The 18,825-nt window shown below is 56.7% G+C and overlaps 1 protein-coding gene across 1 annotated transcript in view; it reads left to right on the top strand.

The window, feature by feature from the left end:
* FASTK (Fas activated serine/threonine kinase) overlaps window positions 1-18,825 on the top strand; it is a 29,509-nt gene that overhangs the window by 2,780 nt on the left and 7,904 nt on the right. Inside the window, exons 3-9 of the mRNA XM_084619883.1 lie at window positions 6,375-6,845; window positions 7,786-7,934; window positions 8,139-8,355; window positions 8,582-8,741; window positions 9,639-9,730; window positions 12,935-13,559; window positions 14,008-14,122. Coding sequence (XP_084476009.1) covers window positions 6,375-6,845; window positions 7,786-7,934; window positions 8,139-8,355; window positions 8,582-8,741; window positions 9,639-9,730; window positions 12,935-13,559; window positions 14,008-14,122 — 1,829 coding nt within the window. The remainder of the gene's footprint in view (window positions 1-6,374; window positions 6,846-7,785; window positions 7,935-8,138; window positions 8,356-8,581; window positions 8,742-9,638; window positions 9,731-12,934; window positions 13,560-14,007; window positions 14,123-18,825) is intronic.

The following is an 18,825-nucleotide window of genomic DNA, read 5'->3' as shown; positions in this document are numbered from 1 at the left end:
AGAAGAAACAAATGTGAATATGAGTAGGCCGCAGCTGTCTGCAGTGCCCAGAGTGCCTGTGTGATAAGGAGGCTGAGAGAGTCAGCCCCAGCTGGGAGTGGGGTGACAGCCGCTGCAGAGAGAGGGGCCGGGAACTGGGGTGCAGACTCTGTGAGCTCTACAGAGAGATCGACCTTCCTTCAGGGGCAGCATCCCAGGCTTCGGCCGCACTTTGGTGTATGGGCAGGAGAGGAATCTATTAATGGCCTGCCTGGATCAGCCCCTCTGGCTAGTGCCGGAGACTTCAGAGGAGGGCATAAGAATCCTTCCATAGCTGCTGATGTTACCCACACAAAATTCTCTGTTACTTGCACACTCTAAGGGCACCCGCCTTTACCCAATTCCTAGAATTCAAGGCATAACCCTCTTAATTAGGCACCCACCTGTACACCGTTCTTAGGGCTCAAGGCATAACCTTACGCTCTGCAGGTTTGCAGGGTCTTTTACTAGAGAAAGAGCCTTACATAGTAATATCCTACTGAACTTCTATTTATTAACAATCACGAAAACAGAAGGCACATGCTAAGCATGCAATGTTCACCACTCCCAATAAGGCAGATGAACTTTTCTTGATGGCCAGTCAGGATCAGGTCATCTGGGGGACTCCAGCTTCTGCACAGTGTAGTTGGCAGGGTGTTGAGGTCTGGCAGCTCTGATCTTGGGGCTGGGTCCTGGAGTTGGTTCCAAAGAACTTCCCTTTGGACCCCAGTTTATATACTGCAACTTGAGTCCTGCTTAGCTGTACCTTCACCTATCATTTTACTAAATTATTACTAAACAATTCTCTAACCAATCCTAACATATTGTACACCAATCCTTTAACCAATCATAACCCACCACCTTAATTGATTTACACCTAGCAAAATTAGTGATGTAACAGAAACAATCAAAGAACCCGACAGATAAACACTAGAGACGTGGGGACCATAAAGACAAAACAATAAAAAGAGGGATTTCACACCCACAACTATTGATAAGTGGTGTCTTGCCGGACAGAATGCCATCAAACAAAGTTTTCTTTAACCATCTTAAGCTCTGTTTCTGTGTCTGACGATGATGGGTGCTATTCGGACAGGAGCCTTCTGAACAGCCCGATAGGACATTGTTTTAATGTAATTTAGATGGAATGTGGGGCTGTGACTTCCTGCTTCTTGGCTGATGGCTGCTGCTCTCCTAATATGGCTGCAGACAAAGGCCTCAGACCTTACAATGTGGCTACAAGAAAAGGCCTTATCTTTACAACATGGGACAATCTTCCCCAGCAGTAGGTTTCATGTAGCCCTTAATAGTCAGCGATCGGCTTAAGCCTTGGAGAGGAGGTATAATATACCTGCAGAATTTGTGTTACAATAACTATTATGTGTGTTCTTGGTATGCACATCAACTTCCAATCCTTCTTTGAATCTCGCTACATTCTTGGCTTCAATGACTTCCAGTGTCAGTGACTTGCACACTGTAATCACGAGCCGTGTGAAAAGGTATTTTTCAGTTTAGCCGTGTGAAAAGGTATTTTTCAGTTTTGAATTTCCCGCCGTTAATCTCTTGGAATGTCCCCTTGTCCTTGTGTTCTAAGTCTGGGTGCACAAGTGCATCCATCTCCTTTCTGTAGACCCGTCATTGTTTTTATAGACTTTTATCACAACCCCTCTTGCTTGTCTGCTCTCTGAGGAACCATCCCAGTTGTTTCAATCTCTCTTCAGAGAGTCTTTAGAGGCCAGCGGTTCTCGGTTGTCATTGCACCATTATCCCCTTCTTTCAATTACTACATAACCCCAGGAGCAGGGGCCAGAGCCTGAGTCCCGCTACCCTGGGTAGGGGTGGAGCTCAGGCTTCAGTTTCAGCCCTGGGTCCCAGCAAGGCTAATGCTGGCCCGGGCGACCCCATTAAAATGGGGTTGCAACACACTTTGGGATCCCCGACCCAGTTTGAGAACTGCTGTTCTAGGCCTTTGATCATTTTCGCTGCCCTTGTCTGAACCCCCTCGAGCTCTACAATAGCCTGCCTGGGACAGAGCGCCCATGCTGCACACAGGATCCAGAGGAGGTGGTGCCATTGGTTTAAAAAAAGGCATTTGAATATTCTCGGTTTTTCACCTCCCCAGTCCTTAAGCATCCCAACATCACCTCAGCTTTTTTGACCACAGCTGTGCATTGAGCAGAGATCTTCACTGAGCTGTTGGCAGGGAAGCCCAGATCCCTTTCCTGGGCTGACGCGGTTAATGTCAAGCCCTGTCAGGTGGACAAGTAGTTCGTATTTTCCCCTTCAATGCGCATTACTTAGTATTTATCAGCAGTGAACTTCACTGGCTGTCATACAGCCCTTTCACCCAGCTGGGCTTGGGATCTTTGAGTTCCTCACCGCCCTCTCTGGGCCTGACTCCCCTAAATAACTTCTCAGCTGCAAATGCTGCTACTTCCCTGCTCACCCTCCTTTCCAGACCCCTGATAAATTCATTAAGCGCAGGACCTAGCCTGACGCCTTCAGGCTCCGCTGTTAACCTTGTGTCCTTTAGTCCTGCTCTCGCTTTCTATGCCCAGCCAGCCTTTGATCCACGACAATATCGTCTCTCTCACCCAGGATGACTTCGCTTCTTTAGAGTAGCAGCCGTGTTAATCTGTATCTGCAAAAAGAAAAGGAGTACTTGTGGCACCTTAGAGACTAACAAATTTATTTGACCATAAGCTTTCGTGAGCTACAGCTCACTTCATCGGATGCGTGTAGTGGAAAGTACAGTGGGGAGATTTTATATACACAGAGAACATGAAACAATGGGTGTTACCATACACACTGTAACAAGAGTGATCAGGTGAGGTGAGCTATTACCAGCAGGAGAGCGGGGTGGGGGGGAAACCTTTTGTAGTGATAATCAAGGTGGGCCATTTCCAGCAGTTGACAAGAATGTCTGAGGAACAGTGTGGTGGGGAGGGAATAAAAGTGGGGAAATAGTTTTACTTTGTTTAATGACACATCTACTCACAGTCTCTATTGAAGCTTAAGTTAATGGTATCCAGTTTGCAAATTAAATCCAGTTCAGCAGTCTCTCATTGGAGTCTGTTTTTGAAGTCTTTTTGTTGAAGAATTGCCACTTTTAGGTCTGTAATCGAGTGACCAGAGAGACTGAAGTGATCTGTGACTGGTTTTTGAATGTTATAATTCTTGACATCTGATTTGTGTCCATTTATTCTTTTACGTAGAGACTGTCCAGTTTGGCCAGTGTACATGGCCGAGGGGCATTGCTGGCACATGATGGCATATATCACATTGGTAGATGTGCAGGTGAACGAGCCTCTGATAGTGTGGCTGATGTGATTAGGCCCTATGATGGTGTCCCCTGAATAGATATGTGGGTACAGTTGGCAATGGGTTTTGTTGCAAGGATAGGTTCCTGGCTTAGTGGTTCTGTTGTGTGGTGTATGGTTGCTGGTGAGTATTTGCTTCAGGTTGTGGGGCTGTCTGTAAGCAAGGACTGTCCTGTCTTCCAAGATCTGTGAGGGTGATGGTCGTCCTTCAGGATAGGTTGTAGATCCTTGATGATGCGTTGGAGAGGTTTTAGTTGGGGGCTGAAGGTGACGGCTAGTGGCGTTCTGTTATTTTCTTTGTTAGGCCTGTCCTGTAGTAGGTGACTTCTGGGAACTCCTCTGGCTCTATCAATCTGTTTCTTCACTTCAGCAGGTGGGTATTGTAGTTGTAAGAATGCTTGATAGAGATCTTGTAGGTGTTTGTCTCTGTCTGAGGGGTTGGAGCAAATGCGGTTGTATTGTAGAGCTTGGCTGTAGACGATGGATCGTGTGGTGTGGTCTGGACGAAAGCTGTAGGCATGTAGGTAGGAATAGCAGTCAGTAGGTTTCCGGTATAGGGTGGTGTTTATGTAACCATCGCTTATGAGCACCGTAGTGTCCAGGAAGTGGACCTCTTATGTGGACTGGTCCAGGCTGAGGTTGATGGTGAGATGGAAATTGTTGAAATCCTGGTGGAATTCCTCAAGAGCTTCTTTTCCATGGGTCCAGATGATGAAGATGTCATCAGTGTAGCGCAAGTAGAGTAGGGGCGTTAGGGGACGAGAGCTGAGGAAGCGCTGTTCTAAGTCAGCCATAAAAATGTTGGCATAGTGTGGGGCCCTGCGGGTACCCATAGCAGTGCCGCTGATTTGAAGGTATACATTGTCCCCAAATGTGAAAAAGTTATGGGTGAGAACAAAGTCACAAAGGAGCTCTCCCCACAATCAGCCCCCTTCCCCCACTTCCTACACACCCCTGCTGCGCTACATTGATGACATCTTCTGTGTGACTTTTAGCTTCTTTAGCCACCTCTTGTGGGGGACCTTGGAAAAGGCCTTTTGAACATCTAAATTACGTCAGCTCATTCAGTAGATGAGTGAGAAGTGATTTTCCTTGGCAAAAATCACGCTGGTTAGACCCTGTGAAACCCTGATCTTCCAGGTCTTTTAATAGACTGTTGTTAATGATCATTTCAAGCAGTCTGCCAGGTACAGATGTACGGCTGACTGATCTAATTCCCCGGATCACCCCAGGGCCTTCCTTAGATCTGGGTACAGCATTTGGCCCCCTCGGGTCGTCTGGGACAGCGGCTGGTTTTTAAGCAATTGCCGTTTTTAGCAGCTCAGCCCCTTCTTACTGAAGCTCCTTCGGAGCTCTTGGATGTACTGTTGGATTTCTGTTGGGCTCAAGTAGCCTCTTGTCACTGCCCGCTAGCCCGGTTCCTTTAATCTTGGCCTTCCGGATTCCCTTTTGTTCAGCAGCTCGTATATATTCTGAGTGTCTCTTCCTGTTTGTTTAACTAGGATCCATGCCACCTGCAGGGATTTCACTTTCTTTACTTCTGACTTGAGAGCCTATTTGACCATCCACATCGTATTTCAATCTCTTTCTGACAGGTTTCAGAGTAACAGCCGTGTTAGTCTGTATTCGCAAAAGGAACAGGAGGACTTGTGGCACCTTAGAGACTAACCAATTTATTTGAGCATGAGCTTTCGTGAGCTACAGCTCACTTCATCGGATGTAGCTCACGAAAGCTCATGCTCAAATAAATTGGTTAGTCTCTAAAGTGCCACAAGTACTCCTTTTCTTTTTGCGAATACAGACTAACACGGCTGCTACTCTGAAACCTTTCTGAAATTTAGAGTCACTGTTGCTTCTTAGGGCACTACCTCCTCCAGGATGTTGAACTTAATTCGATTGTGGTCACTGGTAGTGGCTCAGCTACTGTCACTTCTTCAATTACCTTAATTAAAATATTCATTTAAATTAAGAGATGAGTTGGGAATGTTTTTAAGGTCAGGCTTGACAGAGCCCTGGCTGGGATGATTTAATTGGGGACTGGTCCTGCTTTGAGCAGGGGGTTGGACTAGATGACCTCCTGAGGTCTCTTCCAACCCTGATATTCTATGATTAGCCCAGTTAGTGCCACATCACCTGGGTTTTGAAGGAGACCTGAAATTCGTCCCTGTACAAGGCAGGGGAGGCAGTGTGAGGTTGTGGGATAGGTCTGTCTGCTGCGAGGTCCAGTCCTTTGCCCAGCAAAGTCAGCAAGACTTTCCACTGACTTCACTAAGCATCAGACTAGATCCAGAATGATCACAGGGAAATCGGCATTTTAGGTTTCAGCATCAACACCTCCCTCCCCAACCCTTGAGAGGAATGGGCTGCCACCCCTCTTCAAGCTGGCCTTTCAGGCTGGCTGGGCACTGAGGCCAGTCTCTGTGCTCAGGTTGCATTTCAAGGTTTTCTTTGCAACCACGAGGGCTAAAACCTTTTTTTTTTAGCTGATATTCTAGAGCATGATTCTCAGGAGTGGCTGGAATCTATAGGGATCTAACTGATTTGAATCAGGTTCCCTTTTCAACAGCTGGAGATACTTAAGACAGAGCCAGGTGCTGGAGGGAAGACCTGCTGTGTGTGCCTGTGGCTCTGGGCAGTCATAGCAGTCTGGGCCTGAAAACCCACTCATGGAGATCAGGAACCTGATCTGGTGCAGAGTGGATCCGTTTCTGCAGGATCCCAGCTTTAAATGAAACATGTTGTTTCTATTTCTTCTCCTTGGGAAGGACCCTCCAAATCTGACCATGGTGCTCTGCACCTCTGCCTGAGTCTGCCCACAGCCAGCTCCAGCACTCCTGGGGCCACCTAGAGCTTCTCAGGAAGCCTCGGGGTAATTGACAAGACTCAGCTCCTGCAGTGGGCAGCAGCAAAACTGGCTGGATCTGGGTCGGTTTCATAGTGCTGCTGATGGGGAAGCTCTGAATGGGGGCAGAGGCGGAACGCAGCTCCCACAGCGAGTGGCTGCTGAGGGTTCCCTAATCCCTGCTCGGTCTCCAGGTCTCCCTGGCGAGTCGGCCTTGGTGCAGGTGCTGGAGGATGAGTCCCGGAGCCGCCTGGGGCGCTTCAACCAGAAGGACGTCTCCATGGTGTTCAGCAGCGTGATGCGGCTTCACCCATCCAGCCCCCACCCCCTGGTGGAGTCCTGCCTCGGCAGCCTGGAGCGGCACCTGGAGAAGGAGCGCCACCCACAGACCCTCTTCCTCCTCCTCTCCTACTATCGGCTCCGGGCCCAGGCGCTGCAGGGCCACCCAGCCTCCGACCAGCAGCTGCTCAACAACCGCAAGATCCTGCGCCTGGTCAGGCACACGTTGGGGCAAGTGAGCGCCGTACGTGAGCATGAGCTAGCCCTGCTGGATGAGATGTTGGCCCTGTGTGCTCAGGAGGCCAACAATAAGGCCTTGGAGGCCATCTTCAGCTCACAGCTCTTCTATGAGAACCGCCAGGAGCGCTTTATCCGCAGCATGGCAGGTGAGGGCTGGGGCTACCCACCTTCCCAGGCTTGCCCCAAACCTTTCCCCAGCATTGGCTGGTCTGGACTCTGGCCCACCCTCTTCACAGCCTGTGCTCCTGCCCTTTCTTGCCCCTTAAAGGACATCCTGGCAGCCTGAGCTCAGCTGTGCAAGCCCCTCCTCGGTGGTGCCCTGCGGTGCTGGGGAAATGCCTGGCATTAGAGCTGGAGTAGCAGCCGCAGCTGCGATTGGGGTTGAGCTGGAGTAGCAGCCGCAGCTGCGATTGGGGTTGCCGAAGTGTACCTTTCCCAGCCATTCCCCTTCTGGGTGGAGGTGTCCCAGGCTGGTGGCTGGAGGGTGAATTCTGGGTGCTGGAGCACAGGAGCCTCAGCCCTTTGGGATGAGGAGGAAAGGGACGTCTGTCCTCTTCCTAGTGTACACGCAGACGTACTCTTCTGAAAAGCAGCCTGCCTGAGAGCTGCCCTGGGCTCGGCAGAGGAGGCCTTGTACCAACTTGCATCACAGGCTGCGCCAGCCCTCTGAGCCGTGCATCCCCCTGCTCCCCCAGGAGCACCCTGTGATGATCTCCCAACGCCTGGCGCGGGGAGCCGCACTGTGCAAGCCTGCCTGTCAATGGCTGCTCTGGGGGGCCCACCCCCCATGGGATGATCTGGGGGGCCCACCCCCCATGGGATGATCGAGGGTGGCCGTTCTGCTCTTGACCCCTTCTGCGCCTCAGCCAGGGCGTCTGGACCAATCCTGCAGGGATTGTGTGAGTAGTGTCCTTGTTTCAGTTGGAGTCCCAGGCAGAGACCTGGCTTGGAAGCCCCCCAGGGGTTCTGCAGAAGCAGCTGCCCATGGTCGGACTGGGCTGTTATCTGCCAGGACATGGGGCCCCAGTCAGGGCAGTGTCCGGTGTTTCTGGGTGATGCAGCCTTGCTCTGTGGTATTCCCTTCAGAGTGGCTCCCAAGGAAGGCTGAGAACCTCACCCCCTACACCATGGCGCTGATTGCCAAGTACGTGGCCCGGCACAGGCTGCGTGAGCCGCGCCTGCTTGACACCATCGCCAACTTCCTGCTGAAGCGTGGGGAGCAGCTGGAGAGCAAGGTGAGCATCCTGCCTGGCCCTCGGGAGACAGGCTGAGGCCCAGCTCCGTGGAGCTGTCCCGTTACCAAGGGGGATAACAAAGTCCCCCCATGTGAGCGGGGATCTCAGTGCAGTTACCAGGGAAGGGCCCCTTCAGGGCAAAGCTGGCCAGTCCTCCATGCCCCCTGCCTGCCCCAGCCTCATTCCCTCTCTCTCTGGCTGCAGGTGATCCAGAAGCTGGTGTTTCCCTTCAGCCGCATGAATTACCGGCCATCTAACCACAGCGAGCTCTTCCCCAAGCTGGAGGCCATCCTGGAGCAGAAGGCAGCCAGCTCACCCCTGGCCACTGTCAACATCCTCATGTCCATGTTCCAGCTCAGGCACTTCCCCCAGGCTGTCCTGCACCAGGTTTTCTCCCCAGCCTTCATCACCAATGTCATGAGTATGTCAGTCCTCTGCCCAGGAAACCCACATGGCTGGTTACGGCCCCTAGGCCTAGAGGCGGGAGGTGGGTCCCAAGGGGCTGGGTATGGCAGCCCTTTCCAGGAAAGCGGGAGGGGTGGGGGTGTGGATAGAGCCCCTGCTGGGATCTCTCCCCTGCCCTAGGAAAGGAGGATCGCAGAGTGAGCAGTGGGACAGCTGCACTGCCTGTCTCTTTCCCGGCGCAGGCAGCCCGTATGCGCTGATCGTGCGCCGCTACCTCTCTCTGCTGGATGCAGCACTGGAGCTGGAGTTCCGAGATTACAGCGGCCCGCGCCTTGACCCACGCTACCGGGTCCTCATGTTCGACCACGCTCTGACAGCTGACGAGGCCAACAGGAAATACAGGTTGGAGGGCTGCGGGGGGCAGGGCTTGAGGGCAGCAGCCCGTACGGGTTGGAGGGGTGGTGCCCAGCCCAGGGTGATGGGGGCGGGGCGGAGGGCCCGGCGCCCAGGCCATGTGGGTCATGGGGAGCATGGTTTGAGGGCAGGCAGTACAGGTCAGATGGCATGTGAAGTGTGTCAGGGCAAGGCATCCACATTAATGCCATGCTGGGGAGAGTGGGGCAGCACCCACGGGCTGCTGCCAGTCCCCCCTTCTCTGTAAGGAGCCTTTGGTAAGCCAGGGGAGGGGAAGGGGCCATGGGTCTGTCAGTTCTACAAGGAAGTGTGAGCTAGGGAGATGGTCGCTCACCTGGACTCCCCCTTGCCCCCCCCCCCCGGCTCTGCACCTCCTACTCTGGGAGGAGAAGCTTCCTACCATGGAGCAGCGGGGGAGGCACCCAGCCCCAGGGGCATGAGGCGGGGGAGGCACCCGGCTTGCAGCGGGCACGTTCCGAGCGCCGAGGCTCTCTACGGTACAGCGCTGCAGCTACGCTGCTGTGGAGTGTCTGTGTAGACAGGGCAACGGGAGGTGTTCGCCCCTTGCTGTGGCCCCTCCCCGAGAGGCGGGAGCTAGGGATGGACAAGTTCTTCTGTCGACCTAGCACTGTCTACACGGAGGCTGAGGTCAACCTAACTACGTTGCACAGGGAGTGGATTTCTCAAGCCACTGAGCAGCGGGGGTGAGTTAATCTGGTTAGTGGGGCAGCCGCAGCAGTGGGGCCCGTAGCTCCCTGTGGCCTGGGAAGGGATGGGTTTGACGGGCATGGACGTTGCAGCCCAGCAGAAGAGGTGGGAGCATGGCAGAGGAGGCTGGGGGTCCCGGCTGGGGTTTGCTGTGACCCCTCTTGTTCCTGCCTTCAGTTACAAGGGGCTGGTGGCTGAAGCCCTTCGGCAGCTGGTGGGAGAGGAGTGCTACCGGCAGGATGAGGTGCTGCCCCCTGGATACTGCACAGGTAACGTTCCTGGGGGATGTCCATACGGGGCGGGGGGGTGCTGGGAGATCTCTCTGACCATAGGCTCCAGGCACCCCTGAGGGGAAACATCCTGTGGGAGAGGAGATGGCACGCAGGCCCCCGGGGGAGCAGGGAATGTCTCCTCCTTGTGGGGCCTGGGGAGGCCCCTTCCCGGCTGAGCTGAGCCTCTCAGAATGAGCGTGAAAAGCCGGAGGGGATTTGTGGCGTTTACCCTGTGCTGAAAAGATGGAAGGAGCAAAATCTGCCTGAGCTCAGCCAGCCTCACTGCAGGTCACCCCAGGGCGGTGACAACCCTGCCGGACAGGCCTCGCCCTGCACCCCTGGGGGGGGCTCCCCAGGGCAGGGACACCACCCCACGTGCTGGACAGGCCTCGCCCTGCACCCCTGTGTGTGTGTGTAGGGGGGGAGGGGCTACCTAGGGCAGTGACCCCTCCCCCCCGCCCTGCACCCGTGTCCCAAGGCGGTCACCCCTCCCCAACCGCTGGACAGGCCTCGCCCTGCACCCCTGTATGTGTGTGGGGGGAGGCTACCTAGGGTGGTGACCCCTCCCCCTCTGCCCTGCACCCGTGTCCCAAGGCAGTGACCCCTCCCCAACTGCCGGACAGGCCTCGCCCCTGCACCCGTGTGTGTGTGTGGGGGGGAGTACCTAGGGCGGTGACCCCTCCCCCCTGCCCTGCATCTGTGTCCCAAGGTGGTCACCCCTCCCCAACTGCCAGACAGGCCTAGCCCTGCATCCCTGGGATGGGCTCCCCGTAGCGGTGACCTCACCTCCCCCGCCAACCTGCACCCCTGTGTGCGGGCAGGGGTCCCCAGGGCGGTGACCCCTCTCCCTGCCAGACAGGCCTCGCCCTGCACCCCTGTGTGTGGGGGCTCCCCAGGGCAGGGACACCACCCCACGCGCTGGACAGGCCTAGCCCTGCACCCATATTACAAGGGATGAGGGGGGCGGGGGTCTTTCCAGGACACTGAGGTGGCCCAGCCTCATGGTACCCCCAGCCCAGTCCCTCTCTATAAGGGCCGCAGTCATGAGTCGGCCCGGTGGCTGGATCCCACGTGGCCCAGCTGGCCCAGGAGCACTGTTCCTAGCTCTGGGGCTCTGAGGCACACTCCCAGGTGCAGACCTCATGTCCATCACCCTCCCTTGGCACTCCGAGACCTCCCCCACCCAGCCCCGAGCCCCTGTGGCTTGTATGTGTTCCCTCTGAGTCCCGCCTCCAGGAATATGCCGAGCTTCTCGGGTAGCCCCTCAGGGACACCCTCAGGCAGGACAGCAGGACCGAACCGCAGGCACTTTGCTCTGGAAAGCACCGGCGAAGTGTGGCTCTTGCAGTACAGCCTCGTGAGGCAGCCCCCAGTGAGTCCTGGCTTCGGTCAATGTCCGCAGGCCAGGTAGCCCTTCCTGCCTCTTCTCCTTAGCCTGGGCTGCTTCTACTTGGTGGTGGCCTGCCCCTTTCAGAGGGGAGCCCCTGAATTACACGCCACGTCTGCCCTACGGACTCCTGCCCGCGCAGCTGGGGATGCCGTGACTGACGGAGCTGGGCCGGCAGAAGCCCCGATGTAGACACCGCGATCCCGACATGGCTGTTACCGGGCTAGCGGGGCTGCAGCAAGGTGTGCCGGCACCGAGCGCAGTGTTGCTACTATAAGCTGCAGTCCCCGGGGCACTGTGCGGGGGCGCTGAGGTATGCCGTGTAGTTCACCTGGCCAAGCTCCCCCCAGGAGGTCTGGCCTTGGGCCTGCTCTGCAGGAGAGACGTGTCATGTGGGGGGATCCTTAGCACCTCTCTCCCTGTGACTGCCCCTGTGCAAACGCAGCTCTGCTGGGGAAAGGTACCTTGCTTCAGTCAGGGCCTGGTGCTAGCCGTAGGGCAATGCCCTCTTGCCGCTGGAAGCTGTGTCCCCACGAGGAGGGGCTGCTGGTTCAGCTCCACAGGTGTCTCGGGCTCTGTCCCGCTGAGCCCAGGCTGAGGGCGTCCAGCCCCTGCCCCCATCCAGGCTTCTGGTCACGGGCGTCACAGTCGGGCTGCTCGGGAAGAAGCTCAGACAGGACTCTGGTGCCGCGTGACTCCGCCCAGGGCAAGGCCCCTTGGCTTCGGTGCTTCCTGGGTCCAATCTCGGAGTGCTCAGCCCCCTGTCCACCGTGAGCTCTGCTCCTGGATGGGACACCTGGGGAGCCTCACACGCCCCAAAGGGCTCTGCCCCCAATTCCTCAGCCAGCAGTGGCTCCCAGCCAGCATGACACAGATGGGTTATTAGTCATGGGGAACCCAGCGTAGAGCAGAGCTTGTCAGCACAAGGAGCAGGAACATTCAGCCAAGTCCATCTTGGGGGGGATCCAGAGCCCTGGGTTCTTCTTCTCCCCCCCACCCCCCGTAACCCCACCCAGGCCCAAACCAGGAGACTGATCCCTTCCAGCTGCCTGGCCTCCCTCAGGTCCCTTGCCCCTCCTCTGTCCTTTGTCTCTTTCACAGGCTAGCAAGTCACATGGTCTCTGTTCTCCCACACCTCCCGTTGATTCTTGCAGAGCAGGGGCCTGGCCTTCCCTTGCGAGGCCAGAGTGTTGGCTGTTCTCTGCAGCCAGTCAGAGTCACACCTGCCCTCTGGGGGTCTCTGCAACAATCACACCCCCTTGTCCCACCACCTAGACACTTGAGTCACACATAGGGAAAACTGAGGCACGCTGCAGTATTCAAAGAAAACATTAAGATCGTTCTCACTTTGCCACAGACCTCTTGGCCCCTGAGCCCAGGCTGGGGAAGCTCAGCCCCTGCCCCCATCCAGGCTTCTGAATGGAGTTGATTGTTCTGGTGGGTGTCCGGGTGAGCAAGACAATCTGTGGCAATGGCTCTAGGTTACTCTGCGCCCGCCTCTGGGACACAGTCTCTCTGCCAGAGGTCCGTTCCTCGCTCCAAATGACACGCTGGGCCGCAGCAGGGCGTGGGGCACGCTCTAGCGTGGAGGGTCCATAAGATGGAGTTCCCAGTGTGACAGACGTATCCCTGCTCTGGCATGCCTGGCAGCCAGTGCTGCAGGGGGTGTGACGGAAGGCTCCCACCAGCCCCTGGGTGTCTCTGTTTGCTGGCTCTGTCCCTGAGGGCCTAGTGTATGTAGTGATGCCTCAAGCCTCGCCCCATGAACCCTGCAGCAGCAGCTCCTGCCTCTGATCCACGCTCTGTCTCTGCAGATTTCCTGTTGTGGATTAACCGCTCGGGCACGGTCCTGCCTCTTGCCCATGTCCCTGCAGCCTACAAGGTCGCCTGCGCCCGCACTGGGGTGCCCCTGGCTGCCAGCTGCCTGCGTTCCAGCGTCCTGGCCCTTACCGCTGACTTGCAGGACTTCGCACCATTCGCTCCGGAGACACCCAGCAGCCCCGAAGGCCCCCCGGAGAGCAGCCTCACTGGGCATTTCATGTCCACGCTCTGCCCTGCCCCAGGGGGCCCTTGCTACCAGCCCCCATCGGATTATTACTGCAGCCTGAGCAAAGAGCACTCTCTGGAGAGCCAAGGCAGCTCCACGCTGAGCAGCCCCTCGGAGTGCCTGGCCCCACAGCCTGCTGCCACTTCTGACTGCTCCCCCAGGGGCACCTCCACAGCTGCCCTCTTCCAGTTCCCGATCAGCAAGATCCTGGAGGAGGGGGAGGCAACAGCTGGCTGCCCGGGGCCTGATCGCAAGGGAAAGCAGGCCCAGGAGGAGCTGGACGAGGGGAAGGCAGCCCCGGCCGAGGAGACCTGTGCTCTGCCCTCCCCACACCTGCCCAGCCCCAAGAGAGGGCCGAGCGACGGGCTGCAGGGAGCTGAAGAGATTCAGAGGTACTGGGCAGGGCAAGATCTGGGCTCCCTGCTATGTTCCTCCAGCACTGTCCTGGTCCCCCCCGTCCCTCCTTTGCTGGCTGAGTCCATCAGCCCCTGCCCTCCTCATCCCCTGTAGGGCACCAGTACAGAGCAGGGTCAAGACTAGGGCCCTGCACTGGGCAAACGGCACCCCTGGCCGGCCATAAGGACCAGGGTGGGCCTGCCCTAGGTGTGCTGCATCCTCTCCTCTCCTTTGGCTGCAGGGCATGGGGTGCAGCATGCCCGTTAGTGGGTAACATGCCCCAGGCCCAGCCAGGGTGTCTAGGGGCCAATGTGGGTCAATCCTCTGCCCCCCAGCTATGGGGTGTGTGGGGTATAACGCTGCTGCCCCCGGCCCCCTTCTCTTCCCCTGGCGGTGGGATACTGGGCAGAGGGTAATGCTGCGCCCTGCTCTGTCCCTCTGCAGGGTGGTCCTCTCAGTCAATGACAAGTGGCATTACTGCCAGAACTCAGACATCCTGGTGGGCTCGCGAGCCATGAGGGACAGGCACTTGCAGCTGCTGGGCTACTGCCTGGTTCAGGTAAGAGGCCTGGAGCTGGGGAGGCTGGGCTGGCCCCGTGGGCCCCTCTCCCGGGTGCAGGAGCTTGGCGGGTGCCCTGCAGGCTGGAGGGTGGTTATTAGAGGGCAGTGTGTCGGCGGGTCCATCCCCGAGGGAGTGGGGCAAAGGGGACTCTGCCTGACCGCCCCGGAGGTGAGGCTCTGGGGAGCCATGGTCACAGTCGCCCACTGTCAGGCCACGACGCTGCGCACAGCACTGTGCGTTGCAGGCAGGACCTGTGGGCCTGAGCGGCTGAGCAGGGGGTGCTGCCATTCCCTGCCCCATGACAATCTCCTGACCACAGGCCCACAGAGCTCTGCCCCGCCCTCGCTGGCTGCTCTCCTCTGCCAGCGGGGGGTGAGCATGGCGCGTCCACTCCCGGCACATGCTGCCCATGTGGAGGGCCAGGCACCTCTGCCCAGAGCTGCCACTGGGAGCTCAGCACACATCAGAGCAGTGCAGTGGCTCTGGGCCGGAGCGATTGCTGTTCGCCAGCAGAAGCCCAGGTCTGAGGGGAGCCCTAGAGTGGCGCTGGAAGGGATGGGCAGGCAGGTGTCCTGGTGGCTCTTCCAGGCCCGCTCTGTGGGGGCCCCATTCTAGAGGCAAGCTCCCCAGGCAGGTGAGATGGGAATCGTGGGTCAGCAGCATCCAGCGAGGCCTGCTGTGTCTGCATACCCTGGTGCCCCCCGCCTCCCAAACCGGGCTCCACTCCTCGGCATGCCTGTGGCAGTGAGCCCCGGCACGTCTGTGATGCCTGTGCCCTTTCAGCCAATCTGTGTTACTGAGGCCAGCTAGTTCAGTCCGGGGGCGCCCCTTGCCGGCTGCCGCCTCTTTCCTTCTGCTGGCTCCTGGCTGCCTTGTGGCTGGGCCTGTGCCCCCGGCCTTCAGCCATGCCTGGCTTGTGAGGGACTCAGCCGACGCCAGCGCACTTTGGCCTCTCTCTCGGTGCTGGTCCCACTCCTCCAGGCTCGCTCCCGGTCATGCTTGTGGACGTTCCTCGCTGAGATACCACTCCGTCAACACCCAGTGAACAGAGATCCCGCTCCGCCAGTGCCAAGCAGGGTCCTCAGTCCCTGACGGCGAGCTCGGCTGGCTGGCACGTTGACGGCACCGCTGCCTGCTATGGGGGGGCAGATCGGCGCGCCGTACCCGGGGGACGTGGCCTCGGCCTCTGCACCTTCTGACTCTATGTCCCGGGCCCAAACGCCAGCTGGCTCCGCCTGGTGCAGCGCTGCTGGCCCTCTGCCTCTTCTGGCGTCAGTGGCTCCCACTCAGCCCTTGCTGGGCTGGGGGGCGTTGCGGGCTGTGATATACGGGAGATTAGTGGCCTTTTGACCTTAATCTCCGACTCTAGCCAGGGCTCTCTCTGGGTGCTGGCACCAACGCAGACACCAGGACCCACCCTGCTGGACCTGGTACCAACACGAGTCGCCAGCAGATCTGTGACTACAGGCAGCTCAAGCCTGATACCGATGTTACTGCACCAGCTCCCTGTGGCACTAGGACTTTCTCTGCTGACCCAGGGGAGCAGCATCTCCTCTAGACCAAATATACCCCTGCTCCCCTTCTCCCCAGTCCAGGAGTGACCCTCACTGGGCAGCCAACACCTTCTGCTAGGGCTTCCCCAGGAATCAGTCAAGAGGCACCTGGATGCCCCCCCACAGCACACCCAGACACACTGCCCTCAGACAGCCAGGACTGTCCTGGCTACATCACCTCAGGCCCTGCACCCCCTCACCCCAGGCCTGTCCCTCTGGCCTGCTGACTCAGGACTCTCCATCAAGCACCCCAGGTCCTCTTCCTTGATCAGATAACCAGAACCTCAGAGCTGAAGAGGAATCTGAGGATGATGGAGAGGAGCACAGAGGGCAAAGGAAGAAGGTGACCCTCCGTCGCAGCTGACTTCAGGTTTTTCTAGGAGTTGCTGGGAAGAGGAGCATGTGCCCTAGAGATGGGCCTCTGAGCCATGCAGGAGAAAGCCCGTAACTTGTTCGGTAACTTCCCCTCATGCTGCCCCTGGGCCGTGCCAGTAACCCTGTGAAGGACCAGGCAGGATCTGATTTACGAGTGCCTCTGCCCTCGCCCAGTTCTGGCCGCTTTACTGGTGGCTGTGGCCCAGGAAAACCAAAATGGGGGGCTGCAGAGAGCTGCCCTGATGGAGACAGGTCTCAGAGATTGGGTCCCTGCACACCAAAGCCTGGTCTTGGACATCACTGCAACTGTACAGCAAATATCAGGCCTCATTCACCAGACGTGCCAAGGAGCTGGGGTGGCACAAAGTGTGTTCCTGTTGACAAGTTCCTGCAGGTAGCCTGAGCCAAGGAATGTGGGGGTCCGAACCTCTCCAAGTGTCACTGGCCCAGCCTGAGCATCCTGCCTCCCACCCTCAGGCTGCCAGAGAGGCCCAAAATGCCTACAAGGGCTGGACCATTCGCTCCCGTCAGATGGGTTGTTGCACACCCCAAAGGACTCCAGGAACACTGAGCTCCTTGGGTATGTGGTTTTCTCTTGGTACCTCGAGAGCGGGGTCAGTTTGGACAGAGAATCTCCTGGCAACAGAGGCAGCTGACTATACTGCTCAGAGGAAACATCACTTCTCCTCCAGGGAGCTCCCGTCTCTTCTACCAGCCCCCTACATCGTCCCCAAGGCGGAGACTTGGCGTTCAGGACCGAGAGCCTCATACCGATCTCGCCCCAGCCTTCTTTGCTGTACCCCACTTTTGTTGCACTTTCCCAGGCCTGAGCTGGGATTACATCACAGCAGCTACCAAAGGCTGCTCCGTGTGTGTGTCCTCCGCCCCCCCTTCACTTCCTTGTCACTCGCCAGGGACCCATCTCACGGGACACAGCAGATTTCCTGTGTCCCACAGGAGCTGTGGAGGGCCCCTCTCCGGAGTTCAAAGGGCGGAGGTTCTGTTCTCACCATTTATCCCAGAAGAAAAGGGGGAGGTGGCCTCTCTCGGACCTGAGGTGACTGAACTACTCCATCAGCTCCAGTTCAGAAGGCAACACGAGCCTCCCTCGTGCCCTCCAGATGCGCAGGGCTGGCTTGTGGCTGTCAGCCTCGCCCATGCGTGTTTTCACACAGCAGTTCGTCCAGCCTAGAGGCTGCCCCTGCTTCACAGCATGACAGGACTGTTACGATACAAGGCTCTAGCTGTTTGCAGTGTTCGCAGAATGCCTGGCTGGGCTGGCGCACACCTCTGCCTGGCTTCTGAGAGACGCCCGGCCCGGCCCTGCCCTCAGCCTTTCGCTCCTTAGGACGGAGAGTGAAATACAAGAAGTCGTGTCTCTCCTCCCTGTGCACAGAATTCATAGGGACTGTCTGGATTGCCCTTGGGCAGAGCCACACCTCCCTCGAGAGGTGTCAGGCCATCCCTGGTCTCCACCCCAAGGGAAACCCTGCAACTGCAACAAGAACCTGGCTTGGGCTGTTAGGTTACATGGTATCGAGACCACATGTTGGACACCACTCCTCAGAGTTCACCTCTGCCTGGTCTATTTCCCAGCCCACTAAACACCAAGGAATCATAGAAGGGTAGGACTGGCAGGGACCTCAAGAGGTCACCTAGTCCAGTCCCCTGCACTCAAGGCAGGTCTACGTAATAACTAGACCATCCCTGACAGGTGTTTGTCCAACCTGCTTGTAAAAGCCCCCAATGACAGGGACTCCACCACCTCCCTGGGCAATTTATTCCAGTGCCGAACCACCCTGACAGGTCGGAGATTTTTCCTAATGTCCAACCTAAACCGCCCTGGCTGCAATTTAAGCCCGTTGCGTCTTGTCCTGTCCTCAGAGGTTAAGAAAAACAATTTTTCTTCTTTCTCTTTGTAACAACATTTTATGTACTTGAAAACTGTTATGTCCCCTCTCAGTCTTCTCTGCTCCAGACCCAGTGTTTTCAATCTTCCCGCACAGGTCGTGTTTCCTAGACCTTTCATCCGTTTTGTTGCTTCTCTGGACTTTCTCCAGTTTCCTGAAATGTGGGGCCCAGAACTGGACACACTACTCCAGCTGAGGTCTAATCAGGACGGGGTAAAGCAGAAGAATTACTTCTTGTGTTTTGCTTACAACACTCCTGCTCATACAGCCCAGAATGATGTTTGCTATTTTTGCAACACTGTTACTGTTGACTCATATTTAGCTTGTGATCCACTGTGACCCCCAGATCCCTTTCCGCAGGACTCCTTCCTAGGCAGTCATTTCCCATTGTGTATGTGTGCAACTGATTGTTCCTTCCTAAGTGGAAGACTTTGCATTTGTCCTTATTGAATTTCATCCAGTTTACTTCAGACCATTTCTCCAGTTTGTCCAGATCCTTTTGAATTTAATCCTGTCCTCCAAAGTACTTGCAACCCCTCCGAGCTTGGTATCGTCTGCAAACTTGATAAGTGTACTCTCTATGCCGTTATCTAAATCAGTGAAGATATTGAACAGAACCAGAACTGGACCCGGAACAGATTCTTGTGGAACCCCACTTGAGATACTCTTCCAACATGACTGTGAACCACTGATGATTACTCTCTGGGAATGGTTTTCCTACCAGTTCTGTACCCACCTTATAGTAGCTCCATCTAGGTTGTATTTCCCTAGTTTATTTATGAGAAGTGTGACAAAGTTCCTCCTCTGCCTTGGTGGGTCTTGCGCTTATTGGCGGATTTGCTCGCCTTGGAGCTTCACAGCA

This window comes from Lepidochelys olivacea, assembly GCF_965140295.1.
Source record: "Lepidochelys olivacea isolate rLepOli2 genome assembly, chromosome: 2".
Classification (NCBI taxonomy): Eukaryota; Metazoa; Chordata; order Testudines; family Cheloniidae; genus Lepidochelys; species Lepidochelys olivacea.
Note: the sequence above shows the minus strand (reverse complement) of the source record. Positions and strands in the feature narration are given on the sequence as shown.